Genomic DNA, 18,495 nt, shown 5'->3' on the forward strand with positions numbered 1-18,495 from the left:
TAGTCCTTACCCATTGGACCTACGTCAACCTATGAGGGCCACAAAACAAAAGTCCAATGCTTGTTTCACACATCAGCCCTTCAGATATTTTAAAACAGAGGTCATGCCCCCTTAGTAAGCTAAATTCCCAATTCCTTCAAGAATTCTTTATTCGAAGTATAATTTCACGTGCTCTTATCCTTCTTGTTGCTCTTTGATGGACGTGCTCCAGTTTATCTGATCAGTCTCTTAAATATGGCTCCCAGATGTGAACTATAAGTATAGTCTAAGAGTACAATACAAAATTCAACTTCCCATCACTCCCTTCATTCTAGGCATTGTGCATCTAAAATAACAGGACAAAGAAACAATAGCCTTCTTGGCCACCATCTATTCTCTTGAATCTGACTATTGTGCCATGCCTACTGCCCTGACCTCTGTCTTCCATTTCATTTCCCCCTTTTATTCCTACTGAGTTTCTCAACCACAACTATTACTGACGACTTGCTTTATGTGTAGCACTCATGAGACTCTTTGGAGAACCACACCTGATGCCAGTCTTCAGTCTCATTGGTGAAATTTGGTTTGCCCCCAAAATAAATTATTAACAAAGCACCAACACTGAATATAATCAAGGGAACCATCTTTTTCCGAGCCCTCCCTCCTTAGAGCTGTTCTTAATAGTGGTGGTAGATTTCTGGGTATGATCAGAAACAGATCTCCCAATTCAACTGCCAGTGCAGAACTGGCTTCAAGCCCAGGCTGTCAGGGGCTTTGTCAAATTTTTGTCATTGCGTTGACCTAGACTGTTGCAGACTGAAGACCTTTGAATTCCATCATCTGTAGAGAAAGCTGGGGCACCTACAGGGACTGACACCTCACGGGTCATGGAACAGCTTTCCAGCACCTGGCACCTGCCCAGTGCCAATCTAGAGTGCACAGGGAAAAAAAAGTTCTTTCAGATGTTGGCATGAGTCTGCCTATGTTTGGGCTTCTGGGAGATAACAGGTTTAATTTGCTTTGACAGTGCTTTTCCCCAGGAGGGAATTTATCCAAACACCCTGCCTTCTTCACATTCAGCTTCACAGATTCTTATTTACTTTCCTGTTTTAACTGTGGGAGAGTTTCTCTGTGCTTTATATGCATATGTATCTGTGTGTTTACCCCCAATAACCCACATTGTCTGGTTTGGATTCATTAGACTAAGTTAATATGTTGTTCTGGTTCACAAATTGAAGGCATGTATGACCCTTTCCTAAAGCCAAAATACCAACTCTGCCAAGTCCTGGGCAAACCTCTTTGTATGCACAGTGGTACACTATTTGCTCTTCAAAATAATCCTCTGAGGTGGATGCTATTATTAACCCCATTTCACCAATAAGGAAACTGATGTTTCGAGATGACTTGTCCAAGGGGCACCTAGCTAATAAGAGGAAGCGTGGCTCCAGAGCCCAGAATTTGGTCCCGGCTACATACCACAAACTTTGGCTTCAGATAGAACTTGGTTCACCTATGACATTTGCCCTTATAGCTATAACCTTAAGAAAGTGACTTCAGTTCTCAATCTCCATCTGAGACTAAAATGGTAGTAAAGGTACGTATTTCTCACAATTATTATAAGGAATGAATTAGAATATTTGACATACCTTTCACAGTTCCATTGAGGGAATGAGAGGGTCTCTGCTAGAGTCTTCTCTCAACCTTGAGTTGCTGTAGAATTAAATTCCAGCTATGCTATCTACTTTGTTTCCCTCTCTTCTTTTGGTTGCCAATAATAAACCCAATCCCCATTCAGGATCAAAGCGGATGTAATAGATGTAACCTAAAGTATAAGTGTCCCTAGCTGCAGTCAAGGTGACGCATCTAGTTGGCTGCCCTGGAGTCTTAAGTTCCTTCCTTCTTGCCTGAAGCATTAGCATCCATCCTACAGAGAAGCCAAATGAGGCATCGGAGAGTGGATCTCTGCTGGGCAATAGCTAGACCTTGGTTCCTCAACCAAGCACTCCAAAAAAGTTGCCAACATCCACTTTTCCAACTTAAAAAGAGACAAGAGGAGCAGAGGAAGATGTTGTAGGTAGTAAACGCAAGCTTCTGTTAGCCGGGACGCATCACAGGGAAGCAAGACGCAGAGGAGGAGATGGGAGAGAGACATAAGTGCTGGGTGAGCAGAAAAGAGACACCGCGGATGGTTAGTGAGTTCCGACCTTGCTCAGAGCTGGTTCCCTCTGTCTTTGGTCCTGGAATCCACCATCAGGCTCCCATGACCTCAGAGGTGTGCCTGCTCAGACCAGGGCATGAGGCAGGTGCGCCCGTGTCATGGGGAGAAGAAGAGGAGGAGAAGAGCCCCTTCCCTCTTCTAGGTTAACTGCCTCTGTGAAACCAGAGTCCAGTGGGCAATTAGGCTGCCCAGTGGTCCTCCAGGCAGGATTTTCCTCTGTGGTCTCATCTTGATTCCTACAAAATGGGCTTGGGGATTTCAAAACAGAAAAGCAGAAGGTGACTAAAAGGCAGGCTTTCCCGGGCATCATCCCTGGACTCAGGAGGGCATATTTATCAACTGTGATCCTTTCACCTTGATGCGGAGATACCAATGATTTGTTTCTGGAAAAAGGTAGTATGTAGACCAAGTGAGACACTGCAGTGGGCTACCAGCCCTCTGTGGTCTCTTGCCTCCATTGTCTCCTCCAGGGAGGAACATTGTTGTCTTTTCTCCCTCCTTCAGGTGCCCCTTTGTATTTCAAGCAATATTTTGTTGAACATCCAGAGGACGCCCACTCATATCACATGTCAAGAGAATGAGCTAAGGAAACATTGAAACTCTGCATTCCAATATTGATGGAAGGAAAAATAAGTTCCTGAAAATCAGATTTCCTAGCAGGACCCACTGCTGTGATAGAAAAGCAAAAGCTAGGGGAAAAGGCCCCTCTTTTCCAATATAACATACACCCAGTTATGAAAATCAGTTATTCATAGGCAGCTGAATTTTTAATTTAGGTTTGAGCAGGTCTAAAGGTACACCTTCTGCAAAATGAAGGCAGCTGTAGTTTGAACGTGGGCAAAGCAGGAAGGAACTATAGAGGGAAGAAATGCACCAAATACTAATTGGAAACATAACAACATATTTATTCAATAAAGTTCACACTTCTCCCAAGCCAATGAGTGTCACTGCTGCACTAGCATTTAGCATAGAGATATCTGGTCACTGGGGACTCATTATTTGTAGGATCCCAGGTGGACCCCAAGTAGTTAAAATCTTTCCAAGTGGAAGAAAAATGATATACATAAACATTTCATCACAAGGAAATTTTCTCCAAATGTCTCCCTTCTACTTCCTTGTTGCTATCGTAAAATTATTCCATGTCTCCTAAAATTTCTGTCTTTTCTGCAACCAACAGCCTCGGGCAAGTTGTAGCAAACAGCCTCCTATGCTGTCAGATTTAGCAACCAACACTATCCTAGTCAGAGAAAACTCCCTTTCTTCACTTTTTCATGATGAAGGGTTTTTGGCAGATGATTAACAAGTTTGTATCTTGCAGACTTCATAAATCAAAATCTAGGAAGCGCATGACACTTATCTACAATTGATCCTGTTAAAAATGCAACTGATAATTATAGTGATTTTTTTTTTTTTTTTTTTTTAGGAGCTAATTTTACACCACTGGTTTTGAGAAGGACTGAACCATAGAATTTTGTATCTAGGAGACATCTCTCTAAGATCCTCTAGTTGAATTCTTTCAGTGATAGCAACCAATGTTTATTAAGACCTTTCTGTGAACTGGATACCAGGGCAAATACAGAAATGAATAAATTCAGTTTTTGCCCTCAGGGAGTTCGCAGTCAATGATGGAGACTATTTCGAGCTTTAACAGGGATGAAGGAAAGAGTCCTGAGGTCACTTAGCCTGTTTAAGGCATCAGGAAGGCTCGTCAGAGGCAGTGACCCTTGAGGTGGATTTGAAATAGGGACTAGGAGTTGCTAAGAAGGAAGTTATGGGAGGAACAAGAGCAAGGATGACCAAACAGGTGCAGAAAGATGAAGCGACATGGCCCAGGCCCCAGAGCCACTCAGTAGCAGAACAAGACCTGGAGGCTAGGCCCTCCGCCTCTGCGTCCTGTACGTCTTCTGCAACACTGCAGATGGAACCTACCCCCAGTCATACCATTAGCCAGTAGCTGAAAATGAAAATAATCTTACCTTAAAGTTTACTCAAAATTCTTATTTTTAAAAGAATATTCAAAATGAAATGTCCTAAGTCACGCTGTATTAAAAAAAAAAAAAAAAGTATTTAGGAATCTACTTCTCACTTAAAGGTATTGGGAACATGGATTCCAGGCAAAGCCGGTAGAGAGCAGCCATGCTCAGGGGCCCACTGCAGCCCAGACCACTTTGCCCTGAAATGAAAACACTTGCTGGATTAGCCCCTCCTGTTCTTTACGCTGTGTGAGTGAAAAACACAGCTCGTGTTAGCGGAACAACAAGTGCATGGAATTTCCCACCCACTCACAAAAAGGAACCCTTTTCCCAAACTTTTTAAGTAGTTTCCAAGTTGATCATGGCAGACAATTGGGAAAAGACCTTTCTGGGCAGGCACCATGCTATGAGTCCTCACCTTCTCCCCACCTCTTCCCTCGTGGATCCTTACCCAAGCCATTCTTCAAGCCCACTTCCTCCGAGAAGCCTTCCTTCTGCTGGTTTTGCCCCAGATCAGTTGTCATTGCTTTGGCTTTGCTACATTTGAGGCTTAACGGCCCTGTCTGGATGCCTTTTCTGCACAGCTGCTCTCTTAGTTAATTACAGACTCATAGAATTATAGAACAGGAAGCACTCCGTCACCTTCATTTTACGTATGAGGAAGGTGAGACCCACAGATGGGTGGGAAGTTGCTTTACGTCACCCAGCATGGTCCTGGAAGAATGGACCCCAAACCAGTTCTCTTTACCTCTAGGCAGAGTTTTTTCCATGCCCTAGCTGCTGCCCGGGTAACAGCGTTACCTCGTTCTCCGTGTTAGGCTGCAAATTTCCTATGGGCAAGACTCATGTCTTACATGGTACCATCTCATTTAGCAGAGCTCTTAGTCTTGGTTTCAATACTTGTAGTTGTGAGTTAAAACAGGCTGGGTCCTTACCTCTGCCCCACCTTACTAACCTTTTGTTCTACTTTGACTCTGCTACTCACTCAGACCTTGGGCGAGTCACTGCCCTTCCTCTGGGTCTCAGTTTCTTTTTCTATTAAATGAGAGAATTGAGCTAGAGGTCTCTTGGATCCCTTTAGGCACTGAAAGTTCTAGAATTCTCTATCTTTCCACTGGGTACTTGCTGTCTTTAGGACCAGCCTCACTGTCCCACAGATCTGTCATCTCACTCATTCTCCTGGCTTCTACTGTGGAATAAGTTCCCTTAAGGCCTGGGTAGCATAATATCATTGAAGATCAGACTTGGAGTCCAAAGGCCTGGGTTCCAATCCTGCCTCCATGACGTAGTATCTATGTGGCCTTCAGTAAGTCACTTCATCTCCTCAGCCACTTTTTTCCTCCTTCCTTCCTTCCTTCCTTCCTTCCTTCCTTCCTTCCTTCCTTCCTTCCTTCCTTTCTTTTTGTAAAATAGGAATAACAATATATTCTTGTAGATTTGGCAACAGTGAAATGAGATAAACTTTGTGGAAATACATGACACAAAGAAGGCATTCATTACCGTGTTTCCCCGAAAATAAGACGTAGCTGGACCATCAGCTCTCATAGGTCTTTTGGAGCAAAAATTAATATAAGACCCAGTCTTATTTTAACATAGTATAAGACTGGGTCTAATATAATATAATATCAGACCCGGTCTTATGTTAATTTTTGCTCCAAAAGATGCATTAGAGCTGGTGGTCCAGCTACGTCTTATTTTTGGGGAAACACGGTATATAGTGGCTTCTTTCCTTTTTTACACATCCGGCATTATTGAGAAGTGGGCTGCTCCAAATAAACATATTTTCTAGCTAATGGGTTTACTAACTAGAACTATAAAACATTGACTAACTTACTAAAAGCTTTCTGAAATGAATTCTGTATTTCATTGACACGTCACACTGACAATCCCAAAGTATTAGAGTTAGAGAAAGCTACGTTCTTGCAAAGGTGGGCCTGATAAGGTGCTGGGGCTGCAGGTAGGCAGAGAGAATGTGCCAGAAAACTCCTATGCCTTTTCAAAGAGCTTGGAGTTTTTCATTTTGGCAAATGGAGAGCCATGGAAGGGTTTTAAGCAGGGGAATGACAAGATCAGTTTGTTTCAGAGACCTCAGGGTGGGGAGGGAGCAGGAGAGGAAGTTGAGAGTCTGGCCATAAGGCTGTTTTGTTAGCCTGGTGAGAGATGGTGGAGACCTGGACGGAGATGAAACATCAAAGTGGGGAAAAACAGATTTACAAATACTCAATAGCTTTAAAAAAAACTAATTCATGAACTAGCACATTGTAAGAAAAATGTGAAACACAGGAAAAAATGGTAAAACACAGGAAAGTATAAAGAAGACCGCAAGAATCACCCAACCTCCCAGCATCCAAAGAGAAGCACTGCAAACAGGTGTTTTTTCCCCGGGAACTGTTTTTTCCTAATGTGTTTAGCTGAAAACTTTCTAATGTATTTGTAGATACAAATTTGATTTATAAAAAAATTGGTTCAGGCAGACATTTTCCAGAACACGTCTCTTAATGTCAGTTGAGATGTACCTTAGTAAGAGTAAAACTAACATGTAATTTTTAACTCAATTGGTTCCTTTCAGTGACTGGTCCAAAAGGCCTCAAATGTGTAGTTCCCCGTTTGAGGTTTGATTCCTGGGCCCTTCATTTGTGTAAAGAAGTTTCAGTTTTCAGCTCCCCTTCTATTTTCTTCCCCCAGAATCGGTGGATAACTGTCCCAGCAACTGCTATGGCAACGGCGACTGCATCTCTGGGACCTGCCACTGCTTCCTGGGCTTCCTGGGCCCTGACTGCAGCAGAGGTAAGCGCTCTGAGTGTGGGCCTGTGATTTCCACTCCCCCCTGGGGCAGCTCAGGTCCCACACATCTCAGAACAAGTACAGAACTCGAGTCCACCTCCTGACTCTCGAGAAGGGCCATTCTTCAGAAGCCCTGAGAGCCAGGTCTGCAGGCAGTGCCATGGCATCACCAGCCATTGTGACCCACGTGTGCACAACTGGGGAGGTGAGGAAGGAAGGGCCTTTACAGGGGCAGCCATATGAACTTCATGTCCCGTCCTGGGGGCAGAGGGAGTAGCGTGGGGGTCCTTTGAAAAACTGATTTCCCCTTGGAGGCATGGTCAGCTTTTGCCAAGCATCTTCAGCGAGCATGGTTTCTACCTGGCCCTGTAGAGTGGAGTGGGGTGGGCGACCTGGTTTGCTACCCCATTTGCTACTGTTCTTCTCCATATAGGACCCTAGTGTTGCATCAGACTTGGGCACATACAGCGCTAATGCCAACCACTATTGCGTTAGTATAAAGGCTGCCCATGATCTACCCCATGCATTTGGCCTTCATTTCTGTCCTGGAAGAATTAGCTAGGAAAATGGCCGAAGGAGACATGTAATCCTGAGCATTTGCCATTCCCTATGGGGAAATGAAAATGGTCCCTTCCTTTGGTTTGTCCACCTCTTCGCCCATTCAGTAGGCATTTGCTTAGTGCCCTTTAGCTTGGTCCTGTGCCAGACACTGAGGTTACAACACTCAGCCAGACCCAAACCAAGGAGCTGTCACTCTGGGAGACAGACAAAATAGACGATGGCAAAGCAGTTACTAATAAGTGAAATATACTATAGTATGGTCAAATGCAAGAAGCCCCTATCAGAGCAGAAGGGAGCAGTTGTCTTAGCTTGGATGAGATGAGGACCAGGACAGGTTCCCCAGACGAGGTGACATTGGAACTGAGACCTGATGCTTGAGTAGTTTGTTCATCCATGGAAGGCAGAGATGGCTTTCCAGGCTGAGGAAACAGCGCCCTGCAAATGCAGTGCTGTGCGACTACTGTGGGGATTCTGCGTATTCTTCCTAATGTGAAATAGACTCAGTGTGAGGCAGCAGAGCCCACAGCCCTGAGGAAGCACAGTGATGACCTACTGAGTGCTTTCAAAAGAAAAGATGCCAGGTCGGGGGGAGAGGGGAAGGTGATGCAGAGAGAAGAGATGAGTCATTCCTCCTAACAAGAATTACCGTCTCATCCCATATGCACTTAAAGTTAAGAGTCACGTGTAAAACAGCCTTATTGAATGTCTGTGAGGCTGGGAGGTACTTACAGCACAATGCAATATAATCTTTTACATAGTGTCCTTTGTTCACATGATCACAAAACACTTTCCGCTAAGCGGTAGAGTGGAAATACGATACCTTAAAGAGCTTGGTTGGGCTCAGCTCATCTCTTATGGGGGCAGTGGTATACGGGGCTTGAGTGGAGTCCTGAAAGACTGAAAAACTGAGATTTGCTGGGTTAAAGACAGCAGGAAGTGGTGCTGCCGATGGGGGGGGGAGTGGGGAGGGGACAAAACGGAGTGGCATTAGAAGGAGGGCACTGGAGGAGGAATTGGGGCAGGCAGGAGGCCCAGCTGCTGTCTTTTGCAGTGAACCCAAGCGAGAGATTGACACTTCCTGTCTGAGGGTCCTGGTGACCACCGTGCTGCCCCGTGTGAGGGGGATGGGAAAGCAGCATGCAGAGAGCACCAGCTCCCCCAGGCCCCGTGCAGCACTCCTTCGCCTACAATTCCAGATGCGTGTAAACTGGAATGAAATACAAGAGAAGCAGATAGATGGGCACACGTAGGACTTGGGGCAAAGCCCCCGAGGCTCTTGGTCAAATCAAGCCAGAAGGCCATAGGGAGAAAGGGACAAAGGCCTGGGGAGCCCGCTCTCACTGATTCATGCCAGGCATCCCGTGCTGTGTCCCCAGCCTCCTGCCCCGTGCTCTGCAGTGGGAATGGCCAGTACGTGAAGGGCAGGTGCCTGTGCCACAGCGGCTGGAAGGGTGCGGAGTGCGACGTGCCCACCAGCCAGTGTATCGACGTGGCCTGCAGCGACCATGGCACCTGCATCGTGGGCACGTGCATCTGTAACCCTGGCTACAAGGGCGACAACTGCGAGGAAGGTAAGAGGCGTGTGCAGGCAGCCCCGGTACCGTGCTTGGAGTTGGAGGCGAGCAACGCGCGGCCAAGACAGCATCCAGAGAACAGACGGGGCCTGCTGAGCCGCCCTGTAAGCCCCCGGCCCCTAGGCCAGGAGCCCATCAGCCACAGCGATTAACCCAAAGTTAGGGTCCTACTCAGTGAAAAGAAGTGTTGTGTATTGAGCACGCACTGTATACAAGGCTCCGTGCTGGAAGCCTTGTATCATTTAACTTCAAACCTGAATAGGGAGGGATAGTCATCTTCATTTTATAGTTGAAGAAACTGAGACGCAAAGAGTCAAATGACTTGTCCAAGGTCATATAGCTAATAGATGGCAGAAGTGGGTTTGAGCCTAGTCTTTCTGACTCCATAGCCCAAGTGTTTTGTACTCCGCTTTATGCCCATCAGCGCCTGATTTCTGAAGTATGAGACTACACTGTGCCTTCTGGTATCACACTTGTGTGTGTATGTGTGTGTGTGCATGTTTGTGTCTCTCTCCTTCATGAATAGATTATGCCTGTGTAGGTCAAGGCTGGAAAGTGAACTGCTGATATAACAGTGACATTAGTTCTTTCCCAGGAAATCTAACCGGGTGAAATAAAGTAAATCATTCTGTTTCACAAATGAAGGAACTGAGGCCCAGGGAAGGGCAGTGATATCCGCATAACTATCGAGCTAACCGATGGTAGGGTTAGGATTGAACCCAGTTCTTCTCTCTTCTGATCCAGTCCTTTTTCCTCTTGGCTGCATCGGATTTCCAGATGCGAGGAGGAGTCGTATCCACAAGCAATATAGAGTAGCTTTTAAGAGTGCACACTCTGGAATCAGATGTAGATGTTTGAGTCCTGGCTCTGCCACTAGCTAGCCTCAGTTTTCTCATCCATAAAATGGGAATGACTTCCTCAGAGGGCCGTTGTGAGCGATGAATTAAATGACTCATGTAAAACACTTCGCTCCGTGTCTGACACATGGTAAATGCTCCATAAATGTTAGCTCTTATAATAGTAGTGTTATTCTGGGGACAACTAAAGCACGTTGCATTGGACTCCACTCACTCTATCCCAGGTGTTTTGAAATGGATGGACTTTGCCTTTGAAATTGATGGATGATGCTAATGGTTTTTACCACCCACTGTTCCCTGTCCAGGGCCCTAGCGCCTTCTCCAGTGGGTGGAAGAGGCTCCAAAGGAGAGCGAGTCTTCTAAACCCATTTGGGATTTAACAGATAGTCCCCTCTCTCAAGCCATCACTTTCTGTAAAAAAAAAAAAAAAAAAAAAAAAGAAAGAAAAGAAACGAGCGAGAGAGCGAGAGAATATAATGGGCCCATTTTTAAAAGAGTAGGGAACAGGAAGGGATTAGTGTCTGAAAAGCATCGCTTCTCTGAGACAGGCTGTCTGTAAGCCCCAAGTGTGACTAGAGGTCCTGGTTCAGACCTGTTAACGTTGATGTGAATTACTTTGGGCTGTCTGAGAGAGGAGGCGCCCAGCCTTCTCCCCCACCCCCACCCCAACAAAGGAACTTGGCTTTCTCAACCTGACCTTCATCTGCTTTCTCTTTTCATTGTAGTCACTTGGGATGAAGACCCTGAGAAGGAAAGAAAAACAAAGAGGAGATTGCTCTTGAAACTGTGGGGGCTATCTCACCCCCAACCCCACCGTGTTGTGTGGGCCAAAGAGGGGGAGTTGTCCAGATCCCCCCACCCTGGACAGTGCCCCAGAGTGTAAGGTTACTTACAAAGAGAGAAAAAAGTTGTTTAGCTCTGATTTACATTATCTATTTGAAAAGAAATGTTTTCACTCCTGCTTTCTTTTCTGAGGAGGGCCATCTGGTACTGATTCCTTTTATTATTTCTATTTCTCTGGTGAAGCATCATTGCACAGTCCCTGTGTTTATAATGAGGGTTTCTTGGGGCCTTCGCCCTCCCCCCCTCCTGTCTCCCTACCTCCCTCAGCTCTGTTCTAACGGGTTTCACTGTGTTTATAAAATATCAGCTAACAAGCTTACTTCTTTTTTAACTCTCTCCCTCTCCCTTCTTCTGAAGTTTATTGCCCTATATTTTTATAAAGCCTGAGCGCTTGGAGGGAGCTGGAGGAGGGGCAGAGGAGAACAACTTAGGCCTTTTGCATTGAAAAGTGAGACATTGTGTTTTGGTCCTAAAGAGTGTCTCATAGCTTGTGTGGTCACTGAAGCGTGGAACATTTTGGGGGAAGAGTTGTGTTTACAGCCTGGCTGTGCAGGATTCATCATTTCATTAATGGGCCAAGCTTGTGCCAGAAATTTTGGCTTGAATGGCAAGCTCTTCAGGGAAAAAAATATAACTGTTTGGCACCTCTTCTGAGAAAAAGCTAAGTTAGACTGTCTACGCGAAGTTCAGCTCACCTCCCTGCCAAGTGCTCCAGGACTCCTTTAGCACGGAGCTTCCTGACCCCGGCCTGCCGATTCTTCCCATGTTACACACAGTTCCCTGAGAAATAAAATCATATAGGGAACTATTCCAGTGTGATGGAAAGAGACCCCTTCAATCCCATCCTAGAGTTGCTGTTACCCCAGAAGCCCCAGAAAGGGAGGGCAGATCCACAGTCTACGTAGGGTGTCACCAGAGTGTCACCAGAGTGTCACCGGGGCATATGTAATGGCCCTAAGTTAGGATCAGCAGGGACAATATTCTCCAGGTAGGAATCTCCATCAGTTCAGCTTAGGTTTCCTGGAGCCGACTTCCCTCAAGAATGCACTCCTTAGCTCAGTTGGTTAGAGCGCCGTGCTCTTAACAACAAGGTTGCCGGTTCAGTCCCCACATGGGCCACTGTGAGCTGTGCCCTCCACAACTAGATCGAAACAACTACTTGACTTGGAGCTGATGGGTCCTGGAAAAACACACGTGAAAAATAAAAGTTAAAAAAGAAAAGAAAAGAGTGCAGTCCTCTTTAAAACGCCCCTCAAGTTCCCCACTCATTTTGCCAAGGTGACCTTCTGAAGTGATGATGAAGTGATGATGAATTGCCTGGAGATAGCCTCTCCTCAGCTCCCTCTGATCTTTCCCCTGCCTGAACTATCTGCTGAGAGAGTGGGATTCACTTTGCTGGCTCCTGGGTCCCTATCTGACTTATTGTGTCTGAGGAAGAACAGGACTCTGACGCCAGGGGCCCCTTGCTGAACTTGGCACCCTCTCGGCTCGGCTCACTGGCTAACAGTACAGATTTATAGATTCCACCTCGAGGGCGCCTCAGAGACAGCTTCAACCCAAAGCTGGGGTCAGGCATTCACAGAGTTGGAAATACCTTTACAGGTCTTGGGATAGGAATTGCTGACTCATTTCCTGTCAAATTGGAAAACTCTCTGAATCTAGGGAATTCTCATAGTAGCCTAATGGGCTGGAATAATCCTTCTGAGATCTGAGGCAAGTCATGAAAGTTTATCACTATTATTATTTTGATTGTTTTTAATTACCAGGCACTCCAACAAGTCATGCTTGAACCACTATTAAATGGTGTCCAGAGACTAGAAGAGAGGAGATTCTTTGCCTTCATTTGGCTTTATTAATTCTCCACTTTGCCCTATTTCTTTCCTTGTTTTGTTTTGTTTTCCTATTTTTAACCATTTCATGTGCTTCTGTCTGTTTATATGTATGCCATAGTTTTGAACCAGTAAGATTATAGAGAAAATAGCCAGAGATCTATACCAGGGAAGACGGATTCAAATTTGAATTACTACTGTGTGATCTTGGGCAAGTCATTTAACCTCTCTGTGCTTCAGTTCCTCATCTGTAAAATAAGGATAATAATGGTACTTACCTCAAAGGGTTGTTGTTAGGGTTAAATGAGATAATGTCTATAAAAGGTTTAATAGAAAAATATGGTAGAGGAGAGGGACTAAATTAATGTTACTTGTTATTGTTGCTGTTGTGTTATCATTATTATGTTTTTAGCAAGTGGTGGCATCTTCATCATTTAGGTCATTAAGTTGAAGTCCTTTAAAAACCTAAATAGTAAAAGAGCTTTGTTTATAAGCTGGCCCTCAAAATAAACAGCCTGTTCCGAGAATATTGCCATTTGTAAAGTCTCTGCCCATTTATGTCTGTGTCTAATACATCCAGGCCGGTTTCCCAGTCTTTTGTGCAAAAGTCAAATATACTTGGTTATAAAATTTAATTGATAAAGTAAAAGCATGTCTGAATTGTAAAGGAGCTCTGACCACAGTTTGCCCAAGTCATGCTACTGAATGTCCTGATAGGATAGAAAAATAACTGCTTTGCAACAATTTATAGCTTCTACAGTCCTAAATCCCCAGTGTCATTTGGTCCTCATAGCAACCGGAGAGATAGGTAATTTGAACATACCTGCGTTATAAATGGAAGCTCAGAGCAGATACGTAACTTGACTGCGGTCGTAGAACCAGTACGTTTTGTCCTGTGACCCTTGAACCTAGGAGCTCAGAGGTCAAATGCAAAGTTCTTCTCTGCAGCATAGGGCTTGCTCATGAGCTCCTGTAAGGAGGAAATTGATTACATCATTGCAGCTCTATCAACACTATTTTCTCAACACCTACTTTTTTGGATCCCTCACCAGGATATCACTCTCCCCTTACACAACTGCAAGATGAATAGAATCACCTACCTCTCTAAAATGCAAGACTGACCTAACAACTTTCTGGTTGAGTAGAGAACATGGACCAACCCCCTCTGCCAATTCTGTCTTCTCTCTGCTGCCTTTTGTAATTCTCATGAGAACTGGAGCCACACAATAAGTTAGCCCTCAATACTCTTCTTCCACTTTTTCTGTGCGGTGCTTTATAGAAGACTAGAGGTCTCTGTTAATTTTGTGCAGACCCATAACTAAAGCTTTGATTTAGGAAAATCAGCCCAACTAACAGAACTGTCGTTGGATTCAGAATCAGACAGAACTGTCTTCAGATTCCTCCCTGGCAGGATGTAGCTGTACGCTCTGGCATAAATTATTTAGCTCTCTGAGCCTCAGTTTCCTCATCTTACCTCACTGGGTTATTGAGAAAACAATCTGATGAGGTATGTAAAGCACTTGCTATAGCAGAGAGCAGGTAATCTACAATATTACTATCCTTTCTCTCTTTCTGGGTGATCTCTTGAAACCACTTTGACCTTGCACCCGAAAAGCCCTGCAGGGGCTGCTTGGCTGTGAGCTATAACTATATAGTTCACCCGCCATGTAAGGAGAAGCTGTGCAAAGCCATCACATGTCATTTTAAATAGTCATTGAAATGTTTGCCTGGAAACATTTCTACGCAAATGTTTGTCTGGAAAGTGAGGTTTGAAAGTTTAGATCAATCACGAGAATTTAGGAAAGATGATAAAATCTAATGGAACTTAAATGCAAAATAAATTCTTGTTTAAATTAAGAAATCTGTTTCAGTCCCCACATTCACATAAATAAAAGTGCATTATGAAGTGATAAACAATAATAGTTTGTTCCACAGTGATATTTTGAGAACCTCCTATGTGCTGGGTATTGTTCCAGGAGGTGGAGATACCGAAGTGAACAAAACAAAGTCTTGTCCTTTATTATTGCAGTTGTTACAGACGTAGTAGGTACTGGGTGCTATATGAACACTTGACATATATTTTTTACCTTGTCTATCCCTCAAACCAAGAGGTAGGAGCTTGTATCCACAGTCAAAGGAGCCAAGACTGAGAGAGGTAAATAGTCACTGGGTAGAGTTGGGAACCCAGGTCTACCATTTGCTAGAATTATTGCTCTTCATTCTACAAGTGGCCTCTGCACAGGAAATCTATGTCCTTCCAGCAGCATGTGTGAAGCTCCTCCGCTCCACTCCAAGGTGTCGTAGTTTGCTTAAAGAAGCCTCATCTTTGCTAGTCAGATACTTACCTGTGTGCTCTTTCTTCCGTGTCACAGTGGACTGCATGGACCCCACGTGTTCCGGCCGGGGTGTCTGCGTGAGAGGCGAGTGCCACTGCTCTGTGGGATGGGGAGGCACCAACTGTGAGACACCCAGGGCCACATGCTTGGATCAGTGTTCGGGCCACGGAACCTTCCTCCCCGACACCGGGCTTTGCAGTTGTGACCCAAGCTGGACTGGACACGACTGTTCTATCGGTAAATGTGGGGAGAAGAGGGACACGATGTGGATGGAGGGAGGAGGTTTCCACTGTAACATGTTCACCATTCAGTCCTGATCGGTGCGCTGACCCTGTTCTTTCTCAGTCATGTATCAGTGGGCTCCCCATGTCACTGAGTGCTGTTCTCCTTTTCCTGAACTCAAGCCTTCAATACTTCTGTTCTTAGATGGCCACAGGATTCAAAAGTCATATCCTCATATCATTGCTTTCATTAGTGGTGGCCTTGAGAGTCAAAAGACTGCCCCTTTACCATGTGAATTATAATAATAGATGTATTTCACTGAAATCTCTTCTCTCACATTACGACGGCCATCCCCAGAGGCAAGGTCATAGCAAACAGTGTACCTACGTGAGATCTGCAGGTATGGAGCTTCGCTTTCACCCATTAATAAGAATGAAGTCCAAGCTCAGTATAGTATTTAGGGTTCTCTGTCATCTGACCCCCACCTACCTTTCTGGCCACATCCTCTACGAGACTGTAGGTTCCATGAGGATAGCAAGCATGTCTTATTTACCTCCCCATTCCAGGACTCAGCATAGATCTGGCCCACAGCGACTGCTCAGTAAATACTGATGAATGAATGAATGACTGAACATATGATTGAATGTGTCCTTGATTGCAGTATTTGGTTCACTACAGGGTTTATACATACAAAGTTCAAAGGATAATTATATTGGCATCCTTCTGTTTATAAGCATTTTGTAATTTATAGATCCTCTCAAGGTAGGAATGAAATGAGAATATAGGTAAATCACCTAGCACCGTATTGGTTTATAGTAGGTAAGTTCACTTCTAATATCTCATTTAAACAGCATTCACTATTTAAATCCACACACACACACAAACAAAAAACTATGAGAAAGGCGTCATCATCCCTTTTTGACCAATTTACGTAACATTTGACCCAATGAATACTTATTGAGCACCTACTGTGTGCTAGGCACTCTTATAATGAGAAGGGATAAAGAGGTAAGAAAGTTCCTACCTTAGTGAGCTTACATTCTAGGAAGAGGGGAAGGGGACACAGCAAACAAACAAATGAAGATAAATCAACTGATAAAGAAGCGTAGGCCCAGCAAATTTTAAGTAATCCTGTCCAACGTCACACAGCTAAAAAGTGATAGCATCTCCAGCTATGTTTTGTGGGGTTTTTTTTACCCTAACTCACTTTCCCCATCGTACCACACTGTTTTAAACAAAGTGAAGCTCAAATTAACTCATCGTCTTGTGTGTTAACAGTTCTGGTTGTGATCAGGAAGGATGGTAAAGACCTTTGGCAAAAATGAGATCCACGCAGCATTTATGCCTTTGGAATACTTTGAATTGCCTCTCCCCATTCAGTGGAGGGAGGATTGATGTTCAATCCGCAGCCTAAATTGGACTTCTTTCCTTGTTTGCAACGCTCGTGTAAAGACATGATTGCAAACACAGACGCGTGGCGTCTAAGGAATAATTCTTTTTATATATCTCTGTTTATAGCAATATAATAAATGGTCCTCTTAAAGCTACACTGGATTGTATTGTTCATTATGGGGCCACACAGCTAATTTATGTTAGGTATATAACTGTCCCTGCATTGTTAATCCCTGATGAGACTCCACGGCCTCCGACGGAGGCAGGAATAACTTCGGGTGAGATCACTAAGTATCTTTGAGGTATGTAAAGCATACCTCTATAAAAGGAGACAACAGAACCCTTGGAAAGGACTTTGAATAATAGAACTGTGAGAGCTCATCTTCCCCAACTCTGCACACCACTCCCCATTACTGGTAGCACACATGAATGTGGCCTCGTGTGTGAGGGCAAAGGAGCTCCATATAATGAGACAAGTCCCTGAGTTTGACAGACCTGGGTTCACACGTTGGCCCTGCGACTTACTAGTTATAACTTTGGGCAAGTCACTGCACCTCTCTAAGCTGTAAAATTGAGATAATGATAGTACCTACCTTCTGGAGTTATTATTTGGAGAATTAATTAAGATAATGCAAAAAAGCACTTAGCATGCTACTTAGCCCATGGTACGGGCTCAGTAAATGTTAGCTATTGTTATGATTAGGATTAAAAATGCCCATTGGTAAGAGCCCTTCATATAAACGAAGACATTTGATAGAAGCAAGATGAGATATGCCCTTTCAGAAATGTCAGTTATAGTTTTTTAAATCTCTCACCTATAACGGATTAAAACAAGGCCAGAATTTAAAAGATGGCTTCAAAATTGCTCTCTCCCCTTGCAATAGGAATAACAATTTGTGCTTGTTGGGGGCCTCACAGTATATAAAGATATTTCTCACACACACACACACACACACACACACACACACACACACACACAGAGCATCAACAGCCCCATGAGGCAGCGTTGACAGGTATGGCATTATCCCCCTTCACAACAAGGCTCAGGGAGTTGCAGCGACTTTCCAAAGTAACACCGGTGCTGGTACACGACGCGACATGATGTGATGCGTGAGGAGTCCAAGCCCATCCTGGGGCCACCCCCTAGCCGCCTTCCCAGCACACTGCGCTGCCTCCCCACAGGCCACTGTTTCTCCTCAGTTGTCACTTCCCCTCCGGAAGCCAGTCTGAAGGCTAGTGAAAGCACTCCATAGTGGCTCTCTCTTTGCATCCCCTGCTGTGTAGGCAGTAGCCGCCTAGGCTCAGTCCTGGTTCTGCCACATGCCATCTATGTGACTTTGGCAAGATTCTTGACTTCAGTCTCCTTCTCTGAAAAATGGAGGTAATAATAGTACCTACCTCAGAGGGTCATGTGATCATTGAATTATATAACGTGTGTCCGCACGTAGAACAGTGCCTGCATAGAATGGGCACGTCATGTTTTTCTTCTACCTCCCTTCTGAGGACACTTGCACCGAGTAGCAGTGGAACTCACTGTTGAGTTTTTGCCATGAAGCGAGGCAAGGGATGCCTCATTGACTGGTGGCCACTATAGCTGAGGGACTCGTCATATTTAGGGAGTTAACTGTGGGGGAGTAGAAAAGGCAGAGGACTTTGTTTCAGAAGGCCTGCTCCCCACTACTTGAATAGCTTCAGCAAGTTGCTTAACCTCCCTGACCCTCACTTTCCTTTTAGGTAAAACTGTCTATGAGACTTTTGGGAGTCAGTGAGAAAAATGTAAGTAAAATGGTTAGCGCAGTGTCTGGCCCAACTCAGACACTGGGCAAGTGGTAGCATTAGTCATGTTATTTATGTTATCTGCTCCTGGCATGGCAGGGCTGGCACAGACACCTCTCAGAGCCTTCCCTTCAGGAGCTGCAGGCCAGCA

The 18,495-nt window shown here is 44.8% G+C and overlaps 1 protein-coding gene across 14 annotated transcripts in view; it reads left to right on the forward strand.

Annotated features, from left to right (window-relative positions):
* TENM4 (teneurin transmembrane protein 4) overlaps positions 1-18,495 on the forward strand; it is a 2,724,551-nt gene that overhangs the window by 2,571,114 nt on the left and 134,942 nt on the right. For all 14 annotated transcript variants that reach the window (XM_074335694.2, XM_074335702.2, XM_074335700.2 and 11 more), the window contains 3 exons: positions 6,856-6,957; positions 8,892-9,086; positions 14,991-15,191. In XM_074335694.2, the coding sequence (XP_074191795.2) occupies positions 6,856-6,957; positions 8,892-9,086; positions 14,991-15,191 (498 nt within the window). The remainder of the gene's footprint in view (positions 1-6,855; positions 6,958-8,891; positions 9,087-14,990; positions 15,192-18,495) is intronic.

Source organism: Rhinolophus sinicus, chromosome 14 (assembly GCF_057876585.1).
Source record: "Rhinolophus sinicus isolate RSI-liver-muscle chromosome 14, RSI-T2T, whole genome shotgun sequence".
NCBI classification, from domain to species: domain Eukaryota; kingdom Metazoa; phylum Chordata; class Mammalia; order Chiroptera; family Rhinolophidae; genus Rhinolophus; species Rhinolophus sinicus.